Below are 12,995 nucleotides of genomic sequence, written 5' to 3'. Positions count from 1 at the left end.
AGGTACAAAAAATAATAATACAAATACACGTAATTATCCGCCCGGTCTTCGTGATCCAGCGCGGTCCCATCGCGGCCCGTTTCTGTAGCTTAAAGCCAAGCCGCTGTCGCAATCTATAGTGATATAGTTTCATACAAGCATTCATAATCATTAACCACTAGGGCGGGCTGCGGCCACCTGTCGACAACGTAAATCGGTGCCGAGCCCAAAACCAAGCACGCCACGTCGCTCGAACGTGCTCGCTCTTATTAGATCAGGCCAAACTTGCGGGATGGAACGGGGCACAGGCTCATGCCCGACGGCTGGCGCAGCGCTCGACGTCGATGAATGGGCGGCGGCGTACGCCCAGGCAAAAGCGGCGATGGACGCCAAGGCGAAGCCTGTGGGCTCCCTAGGTGCGTACGTCAGTGTTCAGCGCTGTCACCACTGCCCATCTGCGCCCCATGTTTCCCACCCTGCGCCTCCTGCCGTGTACCAAGCGTGCCACACCGCGCCCACGCACATAACCCCAACACCACGCAAGCACAGGCGCGCTGGAGGCGCTGGCCTGCCGCCTGGCGGCGGCGCAGCGCAGCCTCACGCCCCATGTGGGTCGCGCCGCCCTGCTCGTCTTCGCGGCAGACCACGGCGTCGCCGCGGCGCGGCCCGCCGTCAGTGCCTTCCCCGCCGCCGTCAGCGCCCCCGTGTTCCGTGCTGTGGTCCGCGGCCAGGCCGCTAGCGCCGTGCTGTGCGCCTCCAATGGCGTGTCGGAGCTGATCGCCGTGGATGTGGGTCTCGCGGCGGACGTGACGGACGCGGTGCCACCGACGCCGACGCCGTTGGCGCCAGGGGAAGCTGGAGGAGAGGGCCGGGGGCTGCGGATCTCGCTGCTGCACCGCAAGGTGTGTGCGTGTGCTGGGCTGTTTGAGCACCACGCCCACATCATGTGTTCCTGGAGCCACACAGCAACTGACTTATAGCGCGGCTGCTAACACGACTTACTTGTGTATATATGCATGTCTGCAACGTGCGTCGTGTCTGCGCCGACATGTGCTTCCTCGCCCTGTGTCCATAATCCATATTGTGCAGGTGCGGCCGGACGGCAGCCGCAACATGCTGACCGGCCCCGCCATGAGCCAGGAGGAGCTGGCGGCGGCGATGGCGGCCGGCGCCGAGGCGGTGCGGGCGGCGGTGCGCGGCGTGATGCCGCCGGCAGTGGTGGAGGCGGGTCAGGCAGCGGCAGCCGCCGCGGCGGCCCCTGCGGGGGAGGCGGCTGAGCTGCCCGCGGACTGGCGGCAGAGCATTGTGTGCCTGGGCGAAGTGGGAATAGGTGCGTGCGTGGGCACGGCTGTTGCCCATAACAAGGAGCTCCGACATATGAGCTTGCCGTACAGCGCACGGCTACACGGGCACCGCGGGAAGACAGACATGTTGAGGCCTTGAGGGCCTTCCTGTGCTCGCGGGTGCCCGAACTCGTGCGCACGCAGGCAACACCACAGCGGCGGCGGCGCTGCTGGCGGCGCTCACTGGCGCCTCGCCTGAGGAGGTGTGTGGGCGTGGCACAGGTGTGTGGGGGTGGCTGCTGGGCTGGTGGCCGCGGGGGTCAGGGGTGCAGCTCGGCGGGGGCCCGTACGCATATCCGTACGCGTACTGGAACAAAACACACGCACTTGCTTGATGCGTGAGGAGCAGGCAGCGCTGTTGAGGGGCCCCCGCCGCCACAGCTCCCACCGCGGTGTTGGCAACACCTCCAGCCCGCCTACCATCTGCAAACCACCCCGCCTCCTGCCCCTCTCCTGGCTCCAATGTTAAAACCCCTGCAACTGCACAGGCGTGGACGACGCAGGGCTGGAGTCGAAGCGGCGCGCGGTGCTCGAGGCCCTGGCGGCCAATGCGGAGCTGATCGCGGGCGGCGGCGCGCTGGGGGCGCTGCGGGCCGTGGGCGGGCTGGAGCTGGCGGCCATGGCGGGGGCGGCACTGGAGGCGGCGGCGCTGGGGGTGCCGGTGGTGGCCGACGGCTTCATCAGCGGTGAGCTTGCGTGTGCGGCGTGGCGAGGTGTGTTGAAGAGCACAAGGAAGGGTGTGTGTGTGTACCGTACATGGAAAGTAATGCAGTGAGGGAGGGCCGTAGTCATACGTGCCGGTTGGCGTGGGGTTGCGTGCTTGTATTGCTGGGTGGGCGTGTGGGCGTGGTCGGGGCTATGGCACGCATGGCCGTCGACACACATAGGGCCATATGGCATGGGCGTTAACGGCACGCATTGGGCGACACATGCTCGCGTCTATCATACTCGTATCGCGCAAGCAAGGAGTCCTTGTTTCCAAGTACATGTGACGGCTCCTTCCGGCCGCGTTTGTGGAGTGGCGCCGCCATGTATCTCGCGCTTAACCTGCTGCCTGACCGTTCACGAATACCCGCCAGTGCAGCACGCCTCCTGTCTGGCCGCTAAGTCCTCGTCGCCACCGTTTGCACAACACGCACATGCACACGCAGGTGCTGCCTGCCTTGCGGCGCTCGCGCACGACCCGCAGCGGGTGGGCCGGGTGCTGCTGCTGTCGCACCGCAGCGCCGAGCGCGGCGCCGCGCTGCTCGTGTCCGCGCTCACCGGCGCCGCCCCGCTGGCGCCGCACCTGCAGCAGCAGCAGCAGCAGCAGCAGCAGCAGCAGCAGCAGCAGCAGCAGCTCCTGCAGCACAAGCATGCAGTTGAGCAGCAGGCCGGCGGCGGCGGCGCTGGTGGTGGTGGTGGTGATGGCGGCGGCGCTGGTGGGATGGAGGTGCTGACGTGGCCGGCGCCGGCGGTGTTGGACATGGGCATGCGGCTGGGCGAGGGCACGGGGGCGGTGATGGTGCTGCCGCTGCTGCGGTCGGCGGCGGCGGTGCTCCGCAACATGGCCTCACTGCAGGCGGTGCTGGCGGCGTGATGCATGGGCGGGGCATGGGCGAGGGCATCATCATGGCTTGGTGCATGCGGCGCGGTCAAGGTTGTAAGCGCTTGGTCAGGGTTAGTGCTGTGCTAGGCGGGACTTGTGAACCTGCCGGTGAGTTCCGCTTGGTTGCAAAAAGGGTGACCCCGCCGGACGCGTGCGGGCCTCCAGTCCTACCTGCTGTGTGTAGTGGCAAGGAGTGAACCCATACGTACGTGTGAAGTGGATCTTGGTCGGATTCTGTGATAAAGAGCACATGGGAGGAAGCACGCAAGACTGTGTGTATGCTACGCCATGTCGGGTGCGCTGCATTGGTGTGTATTGCGCGCGGGCGCTGCAGTTGAATTGGCGTGTACGTGGGGAAAGGTAGATGGGGGTATGTGTTGCATGCGATGTGTGTGTTCGGCCGACCAACACGTTCCAAACGTGTCAGTGCTCACAGCGGATACACCGGATGATTACTGTGATGACTTTCAGGTGGGGCAAGTGATCAGCCATTCATGGGTGAAGCTTGTTGATAGCTATCTAGGCAGACAAACAGGGACATTGTAGGGAAGTCGGAAAACGTTTCGTTCGTACACCCCCTGAGCCAAGCTGACGATGCACCGAATATTGATTTATGTGTGCTGCGGGCTCGAGAAGCTACGCATGCACGTGGCGCGGTGGCGGGGCACTGGCGAGGCGGTGTCTCGTGATACCACCTGAGCCTATGTGAGCTGACGCGTGTCGCCGTGTGCGTTGCATAGGGTGCCTCTTGTCTATCTGCCGTTCCGTTACCAAACTGCATTCGCATTGCTTGTTTGCTGCATGTGATTATTGCTTCCATGGACTAGCGCGGGTGCGGATGGTAGTGGTGACGGTATGCGCTTATCCTCAAAAGTCATGCCACACATTCTGACCGGAACCTTCCCCGCACCAGATAGGCAATATATTTCAATGTATATCGTACGCATCCGAGCTATCCAAGCCTGAAGCCAGCAGAATTGCCCGCCCCAAAGGAGTCCGATCGAATGCGGTAGTCCGACTGCAGCACTGTGGAGAACAGATCAAACGCGCACCCTCGGACGCGCCCTAGCTCCGATGTGCTCAGCACTTGCCTCCACAGCAGGCAAACGCCGCTCATACACAAGACCACAGATACCCCCGCCTGCACGTCTGCACGCATACTTGCACGCAGCCTCAGACACTCACCCAGCAGAAGCGTGGGGCCAACCTGCACCTATGCCCGACGCTCCGTCCTCACGATCATGCCCATCCCGTCACACGCACGCCGCTGCTTCGTCCGCCGTCCGCAGTAGTCACGCCTATAAGTTCGCGCCGCCAAACCCTTATGCGCCCACCCCGAAACAAACATACCCGGATCCCGTCAACCATCGGAGCCGCCTCTGCCTGGTACCCGCACCGCCACCCTTTTACTGGGCCCTGCCGTGTGCTGGGCACGGCTCCAGCAGCCACTAACTCCAGCAGCCGCTCCAGCACGTGCGCCTACTTGCTGCTGGTGGCGGCTGCGCCGTTGTCTGCGGCGGCGCCCAGCGACATGGCCCGCACCTTGTCGGCGTACACGTCCGGAATGGACGTCACGGCCGCGCTGTCCCAGCCCACGAAGTTGCAGGTGAAGAAAGGCGGCTCCTGCAAAGGCGCGCAAACGAGCCAGGTTGAGGCATTCCCTCGGGCCCATCCACCCGACAGACCTGACCACGCAGCAGTCGGCCAACCATGCGCGCAGCTCCCACCTCCCCAGCGCTCCTGCCCCCGCACGTCAACACACATGTCCACAGGCCCATGATCACACCCCAGGCCCAGGTCTGCGCCCACGCCCAACCCCACAACTGCCCACACGCCCATCCACCCCACACGCCCGTCCACATACATTTTCACGCCCCGCGCACCCGCCACGCGCACCTGCCCCGACTCCACCTCCACGGTGATGGCCTTGCCGGTGCGCCCCGTGGCCGCCAGGTAGCGGGCCGCCACGTCGCGCGCACGTGGCCGCTCCATGGGCTTGCAGCTGGAGCCGTACCACACAAACATCTGGGGGCGGGCGGGGGCGGGGGTCAGGCAGACAAACAGGCAGGCATGCGGGCGGGCGGGCAGGGGCGCGGGGCATGCGGGCAGCAAAGATTATACATGATCGACGGGTAATCAGTTAAGCATGTCAGCTGGCGCTTGTTTGTGTGCAACTCAGGAGCGGCGTCCCAGGCCTCGAGGGAAGGCTCCGGCAGTCCCGCCCGCTCCCTGCCTGTTCCCACCTCTGTCCCCACATCCAGCAGCATCACGTCATCGTTGCACAGCGTGTCCTGCAGGCAGCCAGCCCCACGAGGCGCAGGCAGTCAGCGAGCAGGCAGACGAGAGCAGGCGCACGCACAGCGTGGACAGGCAGCCGCCGAGCTACAAACCCGTTACGGCGACAGCAGCGACAGCAGTGCAACAGGCCTCTTCCCAAACCCGCCTCCCGATTCGTTCTCCCAGGGCCCCTCCCTGTTTCCAACCGAACTCTCCTCCTCCTCATCCCGTTCCTCCTCCTCCTCCCCTCGCTCCTTCCCTCCGGACCTGGCTGAACGAGCTGTACATCTCCACCTTGAGCCCGCGGCCCGCGCAGTCGCGCAAGTGGAACAGCTTGGGCGCGCCGCCGCCGCCGCCGCGCGTGCTCTCCTTGGCGTAGTCGGCTTTGCCGCCCAGCGCCTCCCAGAAGGCCGCCGGCTCCTTGCCCTCCTGTGGTTGTGGTTGCGGTTGCGGGTGTGGTTGCGAGGAGGCGGATGTGGTTCAGCAAGGTACGTGTGATTGCGGGAAGGCGGGCGCACTCATGGGTGCTAGTGCGGGTGGTCGCGGGTGACCGGGGACGGTCAGGAGGACCCTAACGGAAGCTGCCGTTTTGACCGAGCGCTGCCAGCTTAGCCTCCCCTATCAATTCCCACAATTGTTGTGGCAACCTGGGCCTCGCCCGCACGCCAGCGCGTAGCGTACAGCAACCACATCTGGCATCTACAACCCAACGCACCCCCCGGTCTCCGCAGCCGCATACACACACCCACCTCGACCCGCTCCACCGCCGCGCCGCCGACCGACAGCGCCGCCGCCACCGCCACCGCCGCCTCCTGCTCGGCGGCGCTGCTGCCGCGGCCCAGCCACAGCATCACCGGCTCCTGCGCCTGCGCGCCCACGGCGGCGGCGCGCTCCAGCACGAAGCAGTCGCTGCTGCTGAGGCTGGCGGCTACCGCGTCCACCTCCACTGCAGCCGGGGAGAGGGGTGAGTGGAAACAATCAGGCATGACTGCTGGTTAGGAGACGACGATGTTGGATGGCAGCCATAGCTAGCCTAATCGCCACAAGGAGTTGCAGCATGCCGCTGTTGACTTCGCGCCCCACGGGCTGCGTCTAAACGCCTCCACGCCACAGCGGTAGCAAATTCATCTTACCCACCCGCCCCACCTCACCAACCCGCCGTCACCAACACCGACATCAACACCCGCGCCCGCCTACCCGCGCGCGCCCGCCTACCCGCGTGCGCCGCCGCCGCCGCCTCGCCCTTGACCTGGTACAGGTGCACCCCGGGCGGCGAGCGGCCCGGAGCCATGTTGCTGGGGCGGGGGCCCTTGCGCACCAGCATGCCGCCCCTGCGCGTGTGAGGAGGGTGTGCGTGTGTGTTATAGGTAAGGCCAAAGGGAAAGGGTCATATATCTGTGCGTGCGTGTGCTTTTGGGCTAGGCGGGCCACACACAAGGCAGGCGCGGCAGACCGACGGTGTGGTGGCATGGGTGAAGGAGTCCAGGCGCTACTGGCCTCTGCCGACTGCCCCTTACTGGCGCTCTCCTGCATCCCGTGGCAGCGCACACGCACACACGCACGCAGCGCCGCACCACGCCGCACCCTCCCTCCCTCCCTGCCCGCCTCTTGCATGCCCCTATACCTCTCTGTCCCTCCACCTCTACACCACTCACTTGAACAGGCGGATGAAGTGGCCGGGCTCCAGGTTCTGCTCCACCCGCACCAGAGTGGACTTGCCCGCGTAAGTGGCCTTGTGCAGGTCGGCAGCCTGGAGGCGGTGCGAGCGTGGGAGGCGGTGCGAGCGTGGGAGGCGGTGCGAGCGGGGATGCGAGGTCCGACAGTGCGTGATGCCGGGGTGGGAAGACGGGGTTAGACGGGCAGTGCGCAGGAGGCAGGCGAGTGAAGTGCTGGATGGTGAACAGGCCCTTGCCGCCGCCGGCCCCCCCTGGGTCCAGCATTTCCAGCACCCCTAGTTCCAGTTCCAGAACCCGTTGGTTTCAGAACCCCGGAACCTGTTGCGCCGCCCTGCATCCCCACGCCACGCCACACCCGGCACCCCACGCCACGTCGCGCACCTTGAGTGCGGCTCGGCCCTGCTCCAGGTTGCCGCAGTGGCGGCCCTGCCAGCAGTAGACCGCGTAGCGCAGGTCGGTGGGGTCTGCGCGGTGTGCGTGAGGCGGGGGCGAGGCGGGTCAGGCGGGGCTCCCACTCCTTCCCAAGCAACGGACCATTCAAACGCGAAGGCGCAGCTGCCGCCCTGCCGCCCCGTCGCCAGCCCCTTGCCCCAACCCCGCTCCTCCTGCCTGCCTGCCTGCCTGCCTGCCTGCCTGCCCGCCCGCCTGCCTGCCCGCCTGCCTGCCCGCCTGCCTGCCCGCCTGCCCGCCTGCATGCCTGCATGCCCGCCCGCCCGCCCGCCTGCCCGCCCGCCCGCCCGCCCGCCTGCCTGCCTGCCTGCCTGCCTGCCTGCCTGCCTGCCTGCCCGCCTGCCTGCCCGCCCGCCCGCCCGCCCGCCCGCCTGCCCTCCTGCCTGCCTGCCTGCCTGCCCGCCCGCCTGCCTGCCTGCCTGCCCGCCGCTCACCCTTGCTGGTGGAGTAGGTATGCAGCACCACGTAGGAGGCGCCGTCGCAGAACTGGCCCACCTCCTGCCGCGGCAGCTCCAGGCTGGAGTTGCCGATCTGGGCCCACACCTGTGCACGGCGTGGCATGGCGCACAGCACAGCAGCACAGCACACAGCAGCGCGCAGGGCGGCAGGCAGGCACAAGAGTGATCAGGCTGGAGACTGAAGCGGAGCGAAGATGCGCCCGGCCGCATGTGTGTTGCTTGGCGGCGGTTGACACACACACACACCTGGAACTTGCTGCTGGTCAGGTTGTTGAAGGCCGCCTCCAGACCGTTGGCCTTGGCGCCGCCCTCGCCGCCGTCCGCCGCCGCCGCCGCAGCCGCCACCATGGCTGCCACTGCCTCATCCACGTTGTAGGGCTGCTCGTCTGTGGTGGCCGCCGAGGTACACGTGTCAGTTGCGACGTCAAAGATGTCAGGGTCGTAGGCTCGAGACTAGGCCAGCGCTGGGCGGTTTGGGAAGCCCCGTGGTTGCCCAGCATGGGAGCACAGGCGTGGAGCACAGGGTTTCCGAACGTCATGTGCGACACAGTTCACCCCTACCCGCCCCTCCTCACCCGTGCCCTTGCCCGGGCCGCCGTAGACGGTGCCGTAGCTGTCCGCGCGCGCCCGGCCGCCGGCGTCGTCCGCCTGTCCAGTGCGGGCAGTGGGCCACGAGTCACCAGGTGTGGTGCTCCGCCCTCGACGCTGCGCCTCAACTCCAACTCCAGCTTCCCTTTGCCCCCTCCACACACACACATCGTATGGTGCACATACGCACACATCAACAGACCGTACACGCACATGTTCCGCACCTGCCAGTCTGGGAAGTGCGCTGTGAACACGCCTGGCTCGAAGCGCGCCTTGACGGCCTTGACCAGGCTGGACACGGGCAGGCCCTGGGCCGCGGCGAACTGGCCACCCACCTGTGCGCGCGTTTGACACGAGACATAATGGACGATTCTTTTGACTCTGTTTTTGGCCGTGGGTTCATAGCCCCGCCTGAGGCCTGCCGCTCCGCGGATGGCTGAAACCACGCCCTCGTACAGGGCAGCCGTCTTCGCTCTCTGAGGGTCGGTTCTGGATCTTGGTTCAATTGGACCGGGATAAACTAACTCCCCCTTCCTCCCTCGCGGACCCCCAGCTCCACCCGATTCCACTCCCCACGCCCCACCCAATGCATACGCTCTCCGCACCTTGAGCGGCGGCTCGGCCTTGTCGCAGTCGGGTCCGGTCCACACCCAGATGCAGCCGCCCGCGTTCAGCACGAACTGCCCGCCGGGAGCCAGCTGCGAGTGGCTGGGCGCCGCGTCGTCGGCCGACACCGGCTCAAAGGACTTGCCGCCGCCCGACACCTGGAGCAGGGGCGGCGCAGGGGCAGTGCATGCGAGGGGGGGGGGAGAGGCAGAGTGTGCGCGAGAGGCTCACGTTGACCGGTGGGGGCGTAAGGCGGGTGAGCACACGTGCATGACACAACGGGAGGGGCCTTCACGGCGTGTCAGCTAAGGCCGTGACCACTCTATCGGTAGACTAGCCGCAAAGCTGCAATGCAACCCCGCGATGTATCCACATCATCATTCAAACCCCATCAACACGCCCTTGAGAGCGGCTGTGCTGTGCTGGGTTGCGCTGGGTTGTGCTGAGTTGTGCTGCCTTGTGCTGCCTTGTGCTGGGCAAGCCCGCGCGCGCACCTTGTACAGCTTGGCCACGGCCGCCGTGGTCGCCGTGGCCGCCGTGGTCGCCGCGGGCGCATCCGGCTCCGCGTCCTTCACCTGCAGGGCCGCGGACCGCAGACGAGGTCAAATCGGCGCGGCAGGGCGGCACCAGATGCATCAAGGTGTATTACCGGCGTGACAGCCACCGGAGTGCGGGGGGGGGGGCGACGCGTTCGCCTGTGTGTCCCAGTGACAGCTCTCCCCCACCGCACCAAGCCCCAGCCACAGCCCCAGCCTCAGCCTCAGCCCCACCCCCAGCCCCAGCCCCACTCTCAGCCCCACCCCCAGCCCCACCCCCAGCTCCAACCTCAAGAGCACGCGCCCACCTCTGACGGCGACGGCACGGTGGCGCAGCCCAGGCGGCTGAAGAAGGGCGCCACGTCACCGCCCGTGTACTTGTCGTCATCGGGCACGTCATCCAGCGTGTACGTCTGCACGGGGCGCCAGTAGCATGCGGCAGCGCAGGGCGAGGTGCTGGGGGTCTATCTTGGGTAGGGATACATTCATGATTATGAGGAGGTTGAGTTGTAGCGACCACGGAGGGTCACACTCAGGAGTCGTTAAAAAGAAGCGAAGTGGTAACCTTGCACATTCGTACAGCAAGGGGGGGCCACCGTTCCAGGCATGGCAAGTCAGTAGACGGCACGATGCAGTTTGGGGGCCGGGGCCGGTAGCGGCAAAGGCGGCGGGCCGGCCGGCCGGGCGCCGCGACATGGGGGCACGGCACCTCCACCACCACCATCACAACCTCCACTATCGCCGCCTCCGTCACCCGTGCCTCAATCTCCGGCCCCCTACCTTCATGCTGGTGCCCTCCTTGAACACGGCGGCCGCCTCCAGCGCGCGGGCCTTCTCGCGGATGTTGGAGCCTGCAGTGGGAGGGTGGGCAGTAGAAGGGGCGATCCGCAGCAGCAGGGCGGACGCGCAGCGCTCGGGCCTTCCGGTGCTTGTAGGAGCATGCGGCAGAGCAGCGCGGTGTGTGCGAGCAGCAGGCGGCGGGCGAGTGCCGCCAATGGGGTGCCAGTCGACGCGGCAAAGGGCGAGGTACGTGGCGTGAATCTGTCCAATCGCGTACTGGGCAGCTGCCTCCACGGCACCGTGCATCCACAAACCCAGCCGCTTGGCCACGCCGCCACGCCGCCGCCCCGCCGCCCGCGCCGCGCACCCCCAGCAGTGGGCCCACGCACCTCGGCCGCGCCACACCCACAGCAGTCGCGCGCCTACGTCCTCCAGCAGGAAGCAGTCGCCGTGGTTGAGCGAGCTCAGCTTCAGCGGCACCTCGAACATCTGCGGCAGGCGGCAGGCGGCAGGGCAAGCGTGGGGGGGAGCAGCTTTGTCAAAAACAGATGAACAAGAGGAGGGGGTGAGCGCGGGGAGGTGTGGAGGGAGCGGTGTCTGCGGCGAACAGCACAGGGGCTCGTGGAAGCGGCCGGCCACAGCGTTCGCCACGTCTTGCAGCAGTGTGCGTGCGAAAAGGGCTGTGACGACGTGCAGGAGTGGGGGCGTCGCGCAGGATACGCCGGGACCTGGCCAGGCGCACGGCGCACCGCACCCTCTGTGCCCGGCGCCTCCCGTCTCCATTTCCCATTGTCCCCGCAATCCTATACCCCTCAACGCCCGCAGCTTCCCAGCAGCTATTCGCAGCCCTCACCCGCGCAGCCGCCCGCCGCCGCCCCCCACCTGCACGCAGTTCTTGTTGGGCGACTTGACCTGGTACAGCCTCACAGGGCCCTCGCCGCGGCCGGCGCCCGCATCCCGGAAGCCGCTGGCGTAGCCGCCCGCCAGGTAGCGCTGGCGCGGGAACAGGCGCTGGAACTCGGGCGACTCGGAGCCCTGGAGGGGTCAGCAGGGGAGGTTGGGTAGGGGGGGTTCCAGGCATAGCCAGGTAGGCGAGGAGGAGAGCAGAGTTTGTGGGATGAGGATGCCAATGAGGATGAGGGCGGGTGGAAGTGCTGAGAGCAGGGCGGCAGGTTTGTTGCAGCTGCCAACCCCGCAGCTCCCGCCCTCGCAGCTCCCGCCCCCGCAGCTCCCGCCCCCGCAGCTGCCGCCCCCACCACTGCTGCCCCCGCCCCTGCTGCCGCCCCCACGCCCGCACTCCCGCCCCCGCCCCCGCAGCTCCAACCCCTGCTGCCGCCCCCGCGCCTGCTGCCGCCCCCTCCCCTGCTGCTGCCCACCTGGACTTGTCGGAACTGCACCGGGCCGCCGCCCAGCGAGTCGTCCAGCCTGCAGGCGGCAGTGAGACACATGGTTTACATGGGAAGCGGGGACCGGAGAACAGGGAGTGCAGCTGCAACGGGGGGTGCTGGAGGCGGCTGAGCCACTGTGCGGTCGGCTGCAGCTCTGGCGGCCTGTGCCGATCGCATGCCCTTACATGCCGACGAACTCAGAGCCCTCCCATTTTCCCAGCGTTGCGCGCTGTGGCTCAGCACTGCAGCGCCGAGCCATGCCTTTCCATTTCCCAACACCTTTTCGCAGTGCCACGGTGGCATGGTGTACATACCATGCACACCATGCCGCCAACCTGGTGGCGAGCCTGAAAGTGCGCCTGCCCACCGGCCCGCTTGGCCCCGCCCCCGCAGCAGCCAGCCCACCTCCACCCGACTCACTGCGCTGCAAAGATGGCAACGCTCCCCGACTCATCCTGCAAATACACGAATCCACCGAGGGCAGATGCGGTAGCTGAGGCATGTGGGGCGCCAGGACTCCGGCGCTGTGAGCATAGCTGTGGGAGCTGCCGCAAGGCTATGCCAGTATGCAATCACAGAGGCAAGCTGGCAATTATGCACACAATTTGTGCAGCTTAACGAAGGAATGCAGCTGCCTGGTGGGGAATGTGCGCTGCTGTGTGGCAACCGGGCGTGGCGATGGGCGGTTGCAACACCCACCGCGGTGGTGTCCTTGCCAAGCCAGAAATGAACGTGATGCCGCAGACCGCTTTCGGTTTTGAAGGTGTCAAGGATAAGGTAGCAATCGCCTGTTGAGCAGGACGGTAGTGGGGCAAGGAGGGCTAAGCGCAGCGTGCACACGCAGGTCGAGCGATTATCTCGGTATCCTCCATCACATGCTCGCAGAGCGTTTATACATGATGGACATGGATGCAGGGCTCCACCTCAACTCGCGCAAACGCTCGATCGTAAGCAGTTGGCATCGACTGCCCCTATCACCGCCGTGATGATTGCACACGACCAGCGACGCCCACATACCAGAATAAAAGGAGCCAACATCCTTCTCCTCCACCAGGTTGAAGTCCTTCACACGCCAGACTTTCACCCCGGCTTCGCGCCCACAGCCCGTGAAAGGGCTGGCTGTGCTCGACATGTCTAGGCCTGCTGGTTCTTATAATGGATAAGCTATTGCATGCGCATGAGTTTCGAGGGAGCCTGAGTTCTGCGACCTGGCTTTGCTCCAAGCAAGGAAAGAAGACTACAAGAACACGGTTCACAATAAAAGTAAAATTGCTGACACTAGGCAGTCAGGGTGGATGCATGCCAGGTAGCGCAAGGGACTTTCGG

The 12,995-nt window shown here is 66.2% G+C and overlaps 2 protein-coding genes across 2 annotated transcripts; one reads left to right on the top strand and one right to left on the bottom strand.

Moving 5' to 3' along the window:
• Window positions 1–118: 118 nt before the first annotated feature.
• CHLRE_12g555500v5 (uncharacterized protein) lies at window positions 119–3,764 on the top strand. Its single transcript, XM_043069079.1, has 6 exons — window positions 119–395; window positions 529–881; window positions 1,069–1,309; window positions 1,467–1,544; window positions 1,811–2,008; window positions 2,474–3,764. The coding sequence occupies exons 1-6, from the start codon at window positions 272–274 to the stop codon at window positions 2,899–2,901; spliced, it is 1,422 nt and encodes a 473-aa protein (XP_042918919.1). The 5' UTR covers window positions 119–271; the 3' UTR covers window positions 2,902–3,764.
• A 2-nt stretch (window positions 3,765–3,766) lies between these two features.
• Window positions 3,767–12,948, bottom strand: CHLRE_12g555550v5 (uncharacterized protein). The gene is made up of 22 exons (XM_043069080.1): window positions 12,687–12,948; window positions 12,369–12,457; window positions 12,090–12,124; window positions 11,658–11,706; window positions 11,164–11,316; window positions 10,671–10,770; window positions 10,282–10,352; window positions 9,810–9,914; window positions 9,460–9,540; window positions 8,965–9,123; window positions 8,584–8,694; window positions 8,347–8,419; window positions 8,018–8,157; window positions 7,748–7,856; window positions 7,245–7,327; window positions 6,843–6,937; window positions 6,403–6,518; window positions 5,937–6,133; window positions 5,455–5,616; window positions 5,154–5,201; window positions 4,807–4,935; window positions 3,767–4,533 (listed from the first exon to the last, which is right to left on the bottom strand). The coding sequence occupies exons 1-22, from the start codon at window positions 12,799–12,801 to the stop codon at window positions 4,390–4,392; spliced, it is 2,364 nt and encodes a 787-aa protein (XP_042918918.1). The 5' UTR covers window positions 12,802–12,948; the 3' UTR covers window positions 3,767–4,389.
• Between the last annotated feature and the right edge of the window lie 47 nt (window positions 12,949–12,995).

Source organism: Chlamydomonas reinhardtii, chromosome 12, assembly GCF_000002595.2.
Source record: "Chlamydomonas reinhardtii strain CC-503 cw92 mt+ chromosome 12, whole genome shotgun sequence".
In the NCBI taxonomy this organism is placed as follows: domain Eukaryota; kingdom Viridiplantae; phylum Chlorophyta; class Chlorophyceae; order Chlamydomonadales; family Chlamydomonadaceae; genus Chlamydomonas; species Chlamydomonas reinhardtii.
The sequence above is the reverse complement of the archived record's forward strand: the minus strand, read 5'-3'. Positions and strand labels throughout refer to the sequence as shown.